The 12,681-nt window shown below is 36.1% G+C and overlaps 2 protein-coding genes across 5 annotated transcripts in view; one reads left to right on the forward strand and one right to left on the reverse strand.

Moving 5' to 3' along the window:
• EXOC6B (exocyst complex component 6B) overlaps positions 1–12,681 on the forward strand; it is a 594,595-nt gene that overhangs the window by 180,803 nt on the left and 401,111 nt on the right. The window lies entirely within an intron of this gene.
• Positions 4,074–6,098, reverse strand: LOC116636190 (60S ribosomal protein L39-like). The gene has a single exon (XM_032410718.1). The coding sequence runs from the start codon at positions 4,636–4,638 to the stop codon at positions 4,483–4,485; it is 156 nt and encodes a 51-aa protein (XP_032266609.1). The 5' UTR covers positions 4,639–6,098; the 3' UTR covers positions 4,074–4,482.

A 12,681-nucleotide genomic window follows, 5' to 3' on the forward strand; every position in this document is an offset into this window, starting at 1 on the left:
GAAATGGAGAGTGTTCTTAATATGTACATTTGCAGGGGCTTAGACTCAATTAGGGAAGGAATTTGGTTTGCAGTTTGCCCTGACTTCTAGTAACCTGAGAAGCAGAGATGAAGAAAGGAACAATTTTGCATGCAGAACAGCTTTCAGAACAGCTAAAGAAAAACAAGACACTGATTTTCCATTTTGCTTACTAAAAGCCTGTGCATGGATTCTGCTTCCATTCCCTGTCTTCATAATGGCTCAGAGGGCAGTCTTTCCTCACTCAAGTTACTCAGGTATTCATCTGAATCTGCTCTCCTCCTTAAATCTTCAACTAGTCCACCCTCTGCAATAGAATACTCAGTCAAACTCATTAAACAGAGATTAAAGTTGCTTCTGAATACTAGCATCTATCCAATATGACATAGGTCAGAATAATCTTAATTAACATTATTGCCCAGTGGGGATCAAACTTCAGCCCACAGCATAAGATTAGTACACCTTAGATTGTGAATAAGCATATTTAAAAATAACATAAAAATAATATAAAAACTAAAAAGGGTTTCACTCTCATTTATGTAGATTATAGGGTATTGGGGAAGAAAATGCTCCCCTTTCTCATACATAACGATGTCTAGTAGTATGTGTAAAGTATTGTGCCAGTTAGATGCCAAAAAATTATGAAAAAGTCATGATGTTGTCTTTAATATTACAGTGTAAATAGGAAGACAAAACTATTACACATAGAAACTACAGTGGTGGTATATAAACAGCAAATATTATAGGCATTGCATAGTAAAGGTTATCAGAACAGGGAGAGATCACTGTTGGTGGGATAGTCAAAGATAGCTAAATAAGAGAATTCACAGAATCTCACAGTTTGAATCCTCTTGTCAAGTAACCCATGTAGGGATTGACTAGTCTACAGTCAGACACCTAAAAATGGGAAATTTAACATTTTTTGGATGGGGCTAAATCTAAAATTTTTCTTAATTTAGATTTGAGAGCTTTTATGCTAGCTATTTATTGCTTTATGAGGAACTTTAAATACTATTAGGAGTCCTTGTTATTCTCCTTTTGATCACCATTTAGTGTCTGTTCTCTTTTTTTTTTTAATTTTTAAATATTTTTTTAAATTTTATTTTATTATGTTATGTTAATCACCATACATTACATCATTAGTTTTTGATGTTCTCTTCTTGATGGATCCAGCCAGATGAATATTGAAAGAGCCATTCATTTCTATTGTTGAATGTGAGTTAGCCTACAAGAATGAATTTAGGATAGTGTTATATTTTGTCATTTCTTACTCTTTAAGTGAAAAAAATGTGTGTTTTGGAATTTTTATTTTTTTCTAGATTTGGTGAGGCATTCTGTGAGATTGGGGAAAATGTCGCTTTAAATTCCTTGATTTATGCGGTAGTCCTGAAAAAGGAAAGGAAAAGCTACTGTTAAATTCTGAATGAGGGTGAGTTCAGAAGGGAGGGATAGATGAGTAGAAACTTTGAAGGGTAGCCAGAACATATAAGTTTAGTCTCTTTGAAACCATGGAAAAGTTATAGTTTTGTAAAAACCACAGTAAATTTAATTGAAAACCATTGTGTAGTGTAAACAATGACCAAATGTGAATTGGAGGTGAAGTTCCTGAAGTTAGATTTGTAATGTATCTGTTGTGGTGGTCTTGTAGCAATGGAAAGAGAATAGGAATATCCTTGGATATTTATACAATTCAGTGAAAGACCAACAGTCCTGAGAGAATGCATGACATTTGGGATCTTGAAGAATAGTGCAGGAATTTGGTGGTAATTGGTATGGCCTGGAGCCTTTCTTGGCACATGCTAGCAAATTTTGGAAAAAAAGTTCTCTTCCAGATGTGTTCATGGAAGAGTTTCTCATGGGTTGCTGGAATGAGGACAATAGGGGAAACAAGAAACTGATGTTTCCTTGCCATCCTTATGGACAGGCAAGAGGGCCAGTCCTCCTCCAGAGACTGGCAATAAATTTTGTATGAGGGATAACTGAGAGCAGTGATCCTAGCAGAGCTGTCTTTAGGGCTCTGGACATGTGTTTGACTATGTAATTATAGACAAACGTGAAAAGACTGTTTTAGTTTCACTTGGAATTTTTTAAGTGAACAAATGTTACATAGTATCAAAAGTCTTTTTATGTCTCTTTTTATATGAAATAAAAACTATTATATTCTTGAGCATGGGAAAGATAATGGAAAGACAGACCACCAGGCTGTTATCGTTGATTAGTAGGTAGAAGAGTGCAGTGATTAATACTGTGTGGACTGAGGCCAGTCTGTTTCAAATCCCAACTCTGTCACAGTATGTGTGACCTTGAGAAGCTGCCTAACTTCTTGCTGTCTATTTCTTCTTTCATAGTGTTGATAGGAAAATTAAATAAGGTAATATGTGTAAAGTACTTAGAATGGCAAATGGCAGGTACTACATAAATGCTTTTAAAAATAAAATACAGTAAAATAAGATCCTCTGATCTTGATCTAATGGGAAAAAATATAGAAAGTTACTCTTTGTATTTTATTCTTCATTTCTACTGAGGACTGAAAACAGTATATAGGTTAAACTTCTCTGTTAGCATTTAGTTTTGGTTATTGACTACAGAAGTGTAACTGGAAAACATTTCCTTATATATTCAGAAATAGAACTAAACATCAGCAGTATTCCAATAAAAAATTACAATCATTCACCAGTTCATTTAGTCCTCTCTCATTAATTCTTGTTCTGCTTCATCTTGGGTTATCAGTCTCATGAACTCATCTGCTTTCAACTGTTCTAGAAATCCTTACTTATTCTACTAGCATTGCCTCAAAGTTGTTAAGTGATACGTCAGAGTCCTGTACTCAAAAGGACCTGCCAAAGTCCTTTTCCAAAGGGTTCTGAGATTTCTTTGTTGAAGATGAAGCATTCTAACCTGTAGCTGATTGCAGGTATTTTCAGGGAAACATCAGAAAAATATCTGTAGGTGACAAAAGATTTAAATTGGCTGTGTTTGACTTACTTTAAAAGTGGAATATCTAATGAGGGTTTATTATGATAATAAGGTACCTAGAATTTGGTTGTTTCTGTGGCATGGAAAACATAAAAGTCAATTAAAAATTTTTAATAAATATTTAGTCTAAAATCATATTGATTACCTGTATTTCCAAAGAAAAGTGCATATTGCCTCTAATTCATAAAAATGGACACAGTCTTTACAGATAAAAATATCTTCAGATATCACACAATAATCCTGACATAATATATCACAAAATATATCAAGTAAAGAGATTCTATAGGTCTGGAGTTGGTCCTAAACATCTTTATATTAATAAAATTGAGTGGATAAGTGATGTGAATCCCTAGGTGAAAACCACTGTTCTGGAAGATTTAACTTAAAGAAGTAGAGTCGTGGCCAAGTTAACACTTTAAACAATAACTGAAATTATGATGGATGACACTGTACTACTATCTAATGTCAGGCAAAGTGGCACCAAGACTCTGATAAATGGATACCTATCATGGACAGCGAGGACATTACAGTTTTCTTGGGTCTTCTTATATAGCATACAATTTCTGAAACACCACATTTTCCAGATTTAATCTAGGGAAGGCTACGCATCTCTTCTGATTTGCTAACTCATCAATAATAACCTATCAACTAAACCTAAGTATTTCTAGCAAGGTAAAAGAACAAGTCCTTTGTGATTTTCCAGGGTCCTTCACGGAAATCTCAAAGATAGTTCTGTGTGCAAAAGATATCATTTAGGGTTCAATTTTAGGAAGGCAAAATATCAAAGGTTGTTAAGAGATTTGAATACTTAAAGGTTCATGGTTACAGAGAAGTAATATTTGATTATCTATTTAATCAAAGCAACAATAAAGATTTTAAAAGCAAAAATAGGAGGGAACATGATTCTAAAGAAACCTCTCTTCTAATGAGAGATGTTTGTTTTCTTAAATAATCAAGGACATAATAAAGTCAACATAAACCATAGAAAGGTTTTTTTTTTAAAGATTTTATTTATTTATTTGAGAAAGAGCGAGCATGAGTGGGGGGAGGGGCAGAGGGACAAGCAGACACCCTGCTCAGCAGGGAGCCTGATCCCAAGACCCCGAGATCACGACCTGAGCCTAAGGCACTGAGCCACCCAGGCAGCCCCCTAGCCACACTTTACATACTTGGTTGTCAAGGGACATTTCTATGACTGCAGAAAGTTCTGTCTGACATGCTATGCATGATCTGACAGGAGGGGGAATTCAGTACTTCACAAATCAGAAACACAATAGCAGTAGAGCCGAAAGGTCTCATATTTATTACTGAACCAACCTACTGGTGCAGAGGCATAGTAACAGAGAAAAATCATTTCCCTGATAAAACATGTCTATGGCCAGTTGGGAAGGATGTTTACAAAGTGATAGGATAGAACCCATGATTTTCATGCAGCTTAATTAAATATGTGGTGCCAATTAGGTGTGTCATCTCATGATGTGTGACGCCTTACAGACCCAGCTTGGTTCTTCTCCAGTGCCTCCTTTTGGAGTTGTACCTGATTTTATTACCAGTTTTCACCTGAATCCACTGGGGAATGGGGTGATTCTGCTTTTGTTTCTTGGCCAGGAATTGATTGATTCTGAAAGTCATGGGAGAAGACATGGCGAGAAACAGCCAGCCATACAGAGCAGGATGGGTGGCGAAAAAGAGGAAAGTTTTTTGATTAAGGTACAGAATCTTAGCTCTTTGGGCAGACTACAAGAGGGTAAACAGTAATCTTTTACAACCTCTTATTGAGAGCAGACCAAGAATCCCAGAAAAATTTGCCATTTTTAACAGAGAAAACCAAATTGTAGTTCTGTATCAACGTAATATCTGTTACTAAAGTTCTTTTGAAAATCCTATAAATAAGCCCATCAAACCTTAGTCATGACAAATAAAATTTTTTCCCAAAACTTTGTATAGTTTTCCTTATCCATACACATTTCAAAGTGGCAAAACTGAATTCATTCATCAACAGATTCAAGTATATCTAGCCTCTCTGTAGCATATTAAAGTAAGAAGCAAAAGTGTACAAACTTAAGTTTATGTTTAATAATCAATGTTTTAATACTCCATCTTACCTAGAAATAATCCAGGTATCTAATGACTGCCCATTAATTAACTAAATTTAGTATTAGTCCAAGGTTTTAAGTTACCTAAAGATGTTGGAAATTGTCTTTTTAAGCTGACATAGTTACTGTTGAAATAAAATTTGTCAGAATAATTTTTCAATTTGGATAGACACAGATTTACATTTTTCATGATTTCAAACATTAAGTAGATGCAGCACTAGCTTATTTGATCAGTAAAGTATAGGAGGAAGAACATAGTAGAATTTAAAAATCTATGCATCTATTATACTTAATAATGGTATTAGAGAACATATAGCTGTTTTTAATAAACCAAAATAGTCTTATTTGCCAAAGATTTACCTAAATTATGTGAATCTGAATTCATGAAATATTTTCTAGTTCCCATAAGAGTACCTCTTTTTTCTCATTGAAAGTATTAGAATTTTAATTTCCTTAATTTCTAGGAATTCAAGGACTATTCTCTTTGTCGAAGTGCTTTTTTATCTGTAAGTCAACCAGAATAGAGCAACTTTAAGAGATTTTATAATCTAATTTGGTTATACCATCTGGAGATCGGCAAATATACAGTCACACAATGAGAAGTAAATGCGTTTCTGAATTAAAGAAATATACACAGACACTTAAAGAGAGGAGGTTGGGGTTTAATGATACACCAGAACAACTTATATTCAGAGGTTTTGAAAAGTTGGATAGCAAACCTAAAGTTTGTGATGACGGCATTTGAACTGGAGTTGGAGTCCTATGATGCTTTGTCACCATTCTTTCTACCCTACCCAGAAGGAGTTCTATTCAGTGAGTTCTAGGGCAGGACTTAAGTCAGTGGCTTCCAAATATTTTGAGTACTAATATGGATTGCTTACATTTTTTTTAATGTAAAGACAATACATGCTCATTGTAGAAAATTTAGAAAGTAACATGTAATTTCATCACATGGAATTTTATAACCCAAAGATAGCTCTCACATTTGTTTTTTTTAAATAATTTTATATAAATTTGGGATCATGGGTGCCTGGGTGGCTCAGTTAGTTAAGCGACTGCCTTCGGCTCAGGTCATGATCCTGGAGTCCCGGGATCGAGTCCCACATCAGGCTCCCTGCTCAGCAGGGAGTCTGCTTCTCCCTCTGACCCTCCCCCCTCTCATGTGCTCTCTCTCTCTCTCTCAAATAAATAAATAAAATCTTTAAAAAAAAAAAAATAAAAAAATAAATTTGGGATCATACAATGTGTATATTGTTTTGTATGTAGGTCTTTATCTTTAAAATAATGCTATGAGTATTTATTCACATAACTAAATATTTATTTGAAACCATTTTTAAGTGATTGTATAATCATATGGTTGTGCCACAGTTTATTGAGCCATTCTTCGACTATTGGATATTTAAATTATGTCCAATCCAAATATTAGGGCCAAATGGCATCTCTTTCAAAGATCTTGTATATATTGCCATGTTGTAAAAAGTAGAATCTTAATCTAACTCTAATATCCATAACACTATGCTTTTAATTTAAAAATATTTCTGATGGCTCTAATTGAGATGGACTAAATAAAACCACTTTTTAAACCTTAAGACTATCTAATTTTACTTTATTATATGCTATTGAAATTTATTCCCAGAAATGAATCATGGGTTTTGAGAGTCAATGAATTGCAAACTTAAAAAAAATTGTAGTTACCTCCTATTGAAATTTTATCTTTTTTTTGATTCAAACACTAATAAAGAGGATATATATGAAAATGTAGTGTTGTACCTCCTTTCTGGACTGTATCCAAATATTTAAGCAGATCATATTTAAATAGAAAATTACTATTATTATTTCCATTCATATAATATGAGATAATAAGGTTAGAGATTTTTCTAAAATTTTTATTTTCCATTTATGAGTATAGGGGCAAATGAAAGGTAATTTATTATTTAAAAAAAAATTTTTTTTTTAAGATTTTATTTATTTGCGAGAGAAAGAATGAGAGACAGAGAGCATGAGAGGGAGGAGGGTCAGAGGGAGAAGCAGACTCCCTGCTGAGCAGGGAGCCTGATGTGGGACTCGATCCCGGGACTCCAGGATCATGACCTGAGCCGAAGGCAGTTGCTTAACCAACTGAGCCACCCAGGCGCCCAAATGAAAAGTAATTTAGCACACAAAACTCAACCCAAAGAACTTTGGTTACTCTGAATAATGCTTGTTTTTTAATATTAATAATCATTTATTAAAGACTGATAGATGAGGCAGGCTTTAATGATCTCTAACTTAGACCTCTTCTGACTTTAGGCTTTGTAAAAAATTTAAAAATCACTCTAATTTAACAAAGAAATTTCACACTTGCTTTATTTCTTTTATCCCTTAAAAAATTTATGTGGTTTATGTTTATGTGGCCTTTAGATTTTTTAAAAAACTGGAATATAATATATGCCGATGAAAAATGATACAGACCACTAATTATTTAGTTCCTTTAACTGCTTTCTACATAATCTCATTTAACTTTTACAGTAACTTTGTGAGGTTGACATCATCTCATTTTTATAAAGATAGAAACTGAGGCATTAAAAGTTAAATTACTTAATCTAAGTCACATACCTAGTAAGTGGTACAGCTAGAATTCAGACCCATGTTTAACTGATTTCCTGTACTTCTTTTACCATGTCGTGTGTTCTCCAAATAGCTAGTATTTATTATTATTATTATTTAAAAACTGATCTTGTTTGCTGATTTCTTCTCTGAGAATCTTGTGATTTGGACACATATGGAGAAGAGACATAGGGAAAAGAAACCACTGATGCTACCTGCTTTCCAGGGATATTACTGCTTCTATAGTTGAATGGGGCACTGCTTTATCACATTATGTGTCCCTTATATTTTCTCAGTCTGGAGGCTGTGCTTTTCTCAATCTTAGTGCTTACTGGTGCATGCCTAAAATATGTGGTGTTTTGTTTCTAGCCACATTAGTTATGTTCCTATGTTTAGTGTTATTTTGTTATTTTAGTGTTATTTATTAAATCTAAGTCTTACCATACTGTTAGTGAAACTTGTTTGTGTTTGGACTTTTCTTTTTTTTGGACTTATTTCCAAGATTTCTATTGATTGCAGAACAGTTACAAGTTACAGAGACCAGCCATCAAGGCTCTCCACAGCCTATCCCAGTCTATCACTCTTTTTTTTTTTTTTTTTTTTTAAAGATTTTATTTATTTATTTGACAGAGAGAGACACAGCGAGAGAGAGAGCACAAGCAGGGGGAGTGGGAGAGGGAGAAGCAGGCTTCCCGCCGAGCAGGGAGCCCGATGCGGGGCTCGATCCCAGGACCCTGGGATCATGACCTGAGCTGAAGGCAGACGCTTAACGACTGAGCCACCCAGGCGCCCCCCAGTCTATCACTCTAATCTCATTGTCCTCTGTTCCTTTACTCAGATAATCTCTTCCTACCAAAATTGTCCTGTGAACACATCAGGACCTCAGTTGACCTGTAGTTTTGGCTTGTACTTAAAACCCAGCACTACATCTAAATCCCCGATCAATTGGCACCTTCTTTGTATGGGCTTTTGGTATCTTCAGTTAGTTTTCTTTAAAAGCTTTATTTTGAAATAATTATAGAATTAACAGAAAATTGCAAAGATAGTTTAAAGAATCCTGTGCACAGTTCACCCAGTTTCCCCCAGATACCACGTTTTACATAATTATAGTACAATATCAAAATCAGGAAACTGACATTGGTACAATGTATTTGTGTGTTGCTATTTTAGATTAGATTCCTGTAACCATCGTCACAGTCAATATATAGAATTATTCCATCACTGTAAAGATCTACTGGTATCAACAGTTTATCAGTTGAAGTGTAGAAATCTTACCTTTGTTATGTATCTTTATCCTCTTCTGTTAATAATATAATTGTCTTAAAAATTTTCTCTGTGTATGTTGAAATCTATGTCACACAATATTATACTTTTGCTTTGATCATCAAATATAATTTAGAAACCTCAGGAGGAGTAAGAAAGCCTACTGTATTTACTCATTTTTTTCCTCTTTTTATTATTTGTCCTTCCTGATGTTCTAAGGTTCATTCATTTATCATTTCCTTTCTATTTAGAAAGCATCTTTTAGCCATTCTCTAGGGTAGGTCTGTGGGTGACAAATTTTCTTAGTTTTCCTGCATCTTACTAGAATGTCTCAAGACATTCTAATGAAGATATTTAAGACATGTCTTGATTTCTGCTTTAGTTCTGAAGGATAATTTTGCTGGATATAAAATTTGGGGTTGACAGTTCTTTTCTCTCAGCACTTGGAAGATATTGTATCATTTCCTTTGGTTTTCCATAGTTTCTGGTGATATATCTGCTATTGTTTGAAGTGTTCTTTCTCTATAGGTGAGTATCATTTTTCTTTGGCTGCTTTGAAGACTTTTTTCATTGTCTTTAGTTTTCAGGGTTTTAATTCTGATGTGTCTTGGCATGGATTTCTTTCGGTTTATCTTGCTTGGGGTTGACTCATCTTCTTGAATCCGACTTCTCACTGGGCCTTCTCTGATACTACCATGGTCTCACTACTACTTTGTGGGGGTTGAAATCCAGGATCCCCATATGACCTCCACTGACATCCATGTTGAGGGGCCTTGTTAACTGCCTGATGAGGGTGGAAATCTAGGCTCCCCATTCAGCCTTTTCTGATTGGGGAGTGGTGGGGTTCATATTTTTTGCCTGTGATGTTTGGCTGGAGTGGGATCGTTACTATCTAAAAGGTTGCTGTCCTGGTAGTTGTGCCACTTTAGTCCTTTGGCTAGAGAGATGGGGCTTTTCTTTGACCTTGTCTGCTTTAGCTTTACCTGGTTGTTAGCCTTATACCTACTGTGGGATATAAGAAGCCAAAAAGAAACAAAACAACAAAACAAAACAAAACAAAGCAACTCACCAGGGAACTCATCACCTGATGTTCCTTGGTTTCTGAGGTCCCTAACTAGTCTTTCTACTTCTCTCCACCTCTCTGAATCTTCTTATGTTTGCTTTATATATAATGTCCAGGATTTTTAGCTCTACTTAATTGGAGGAGTAGGGAGAAGTGTGGTCTACTTCATCTTTCATTAGTTAACTTTTTTACATTACTTACCATTGGCAAAATACTTTTATATGCATCATCTCACTTGATTCTCCTAAGAAACTTAATGTGGTGTAGCTGTTGGTATTATTATCTACATTTAATAGATTTAGAATTGGGATTGGAGGATTAAAAAGAAATTCAAGGGGCGCCTGGGTGGCTCAGTTGGTTAGGCGACTGCCTTTGGCTCTGGTCATGAACCTGGAGTCCCGGGATCGGGTTCCACATCAGACTCCCTGCTCAGTGGGGAGTCTGCTTCTCTCTCTGACCCTGCCCCCTCTCATGCACTCTCTCTCAAATAAATAAATAAAATCTTTTAAAAAAAAATAAAGAAATTCAAGAGCATAGCCAGGATCAGAAATTCAGCATTTCTGATTCTACATTTTTCCCCACTCTATTAGTTTTGCTTCCCAGTCACTCCAGCCTATAGAGCATTTCTCCTCCATTTGAAAAAGTATAGCATTTACTCTCTGATCATTAATTTGGTAATCTTCATATGATTTTTAATTGAGCCTTATTTCTTTATCTGTTTGCCTTGACTAATCTATAGTGAGATTTTAAATTCTTTTTTTTTTTAAAGATTTTATTAATTTATTAGAGAGAGACACAGCAAGAGAGGGAACACAAGCAGGGGGAGTGGGAGAGGGAGAAGCAGGCTCCCCGTGGAGCAGGAAGCCTGATGCGGGGCTTGATCCCAGGACCCTGGGATCATGACCTGAGCCGAAGGCAGACGCTTAACGACTGAGCCACCCAGGCGCCCCAGTTTTAAATTCTTTAAATGAATGATTAGCCTCCTGTACCTCATTTCATCTTTGGCTTCTTACACATTGTCTTGATCATAATCAGTATCTAAAAACTTTGTATTTGATGAATTGCTTGTATCTTCTTCTTATGTTGCCACTGCAGACTGGCTTTATCTATCTCAGTGAGTGTGGTACATTTCAACTGTTAAATGGGAAATACTGGCAGGAAAGATGGAAGGACTAAAATGATGTTTGTGGGAAAGGGTTGGGCAGTTGAGTGGAAACAAGAGTTCTGGGCAGGAGTAGCCTTCCTTCTTTCTTCTCTCTGTCTCCATCTCCTCATCTTTGTCTCTTCTTTCCTCTCTCTTTCTCCCTCTCTCTCTGGTTGCCATGTTTTTTATCCTCCTTTTTAGTGCCTTTCTCACTTTCTGTTATCTTCTTCATGATTTGCTAGTGATTCAAGCTGTTTTAAGAACTTTTTTTTTAATATAGCATGATCCTTCCTCCCCCAGAGGACTCTATATCCTGCTCTGATCTCCTTGTAATAATGTCCAACTTTTGTCCTTGACCATTTTTTTGTTTCTACTCTTAAGTTTTCTGCCTAAGGAAACATGAAAACTCTCAGGACTTCGATTGCCAACCATTTCTTGTTGACTCCCAAATACCTTCATCTGCTCTGAACTCTCCCTTCAATTCCACTTCACCTTGGTGAAACTCAGATTGACACCTGATGCTCAAAATATCCAAAATTAAACTTATGTTCATTCATACTGAAAGCCTGAACAAAAACTTCTCTTTTCTTTCTTTCTTGGTAGCTGTACTAACTAGTTACAAATTAGGGATCTAGGCATTCATCCCCATCTCTCCCTCTTTTTTTTTTTTAAATAAATTTATCTTTTTTTTTTTAAGATGTTATTTATTTATTTGACAGAGAGAGAGAGAACAAGCAGGAGGAGCAACAGAGGGAGAGGGAGAAGCAGGCTCCCCGTCCAAGCAGAGCCCGATGCGGGGCTCGATCCCAGGACCCTGGGATCATGACCCAAGCCGAAGGCAGACGCTTAACTGACTGAGCCACCCAGGCACCCCTCCCTCTTTTGGCGTTCATTTCCTTGTTACAGCCATCATCACCATTACTGCTGCCCATCACCATTACTACTGCCATAGCTACCAACCCATTTGCCAGTATTCATCCTTTGTCACGCATTGTTCTGAGCTCTTTACATGTGTTAACTCATTTAATTCTCAACAGCACACCATTGAGGTAGGTACTCTAATTATCCCTATTTTACAAATAAAGAATTTGAGACACTAAGAGGTTAAATTGCCCAAGATTATACAGCTAGAAAGTGGAAGAGCTTGGCAGGTTTTGGCAGTCTGGCTCTAGAGCCTCTGCTCTTACCAAGTTTTAGTAATTGTATCTTGATATTTTTTGAGTCTTCCACCTCCTATCCATCTCTACTACTAATGCCCCAGGTCAGCCTTTCTTCATCTTGGGTGTCAATTAACCAACCTTTCAGCTTTCCATTGTTTTCTCCCTTAAGTCCATTCTCTACATAGTCATCACTGGGATGACAGCAGCCAAGGGCAACTCCCCTTCACACAGAGCAGTAGTTCCCCAACACCTGGAAGTAATGTCCGGGCTTCTTATCCCTGCATCCAAGGGATGTCCATTATCTGGTTCCTGTCTGTTCTTCTCCCGCCCATCTTTTGTCACTATTTTCATCCTAGCAACTCTCACTTGGATGGT

Source organism: Phoca vitulina, unplaced genomic scaffold (assembly GCF_004348235.1).
Source record: "Phoca vitulina isolate PV1807 unplaced genomic scaffold, GSC_HSeal_1.0 scaffold12, whole genome shotgun sequence".
Classification (NCBI taxonomy): Eukaryota; Metazoa; Chordata; class Mammalia; order Carnivora; family Phocidae; genus Phoca; species Phoca vitulina.

Excerpts from the sequence above, each read along its gene's own strand:
- LOC116636190 (XM_032410718.1), bottom strand. The coding sequence starts at position 4,638 with ATGTCTTCTCCCATGACTTTCAGAATCAATCAATTCCTGGCCAAGAAA.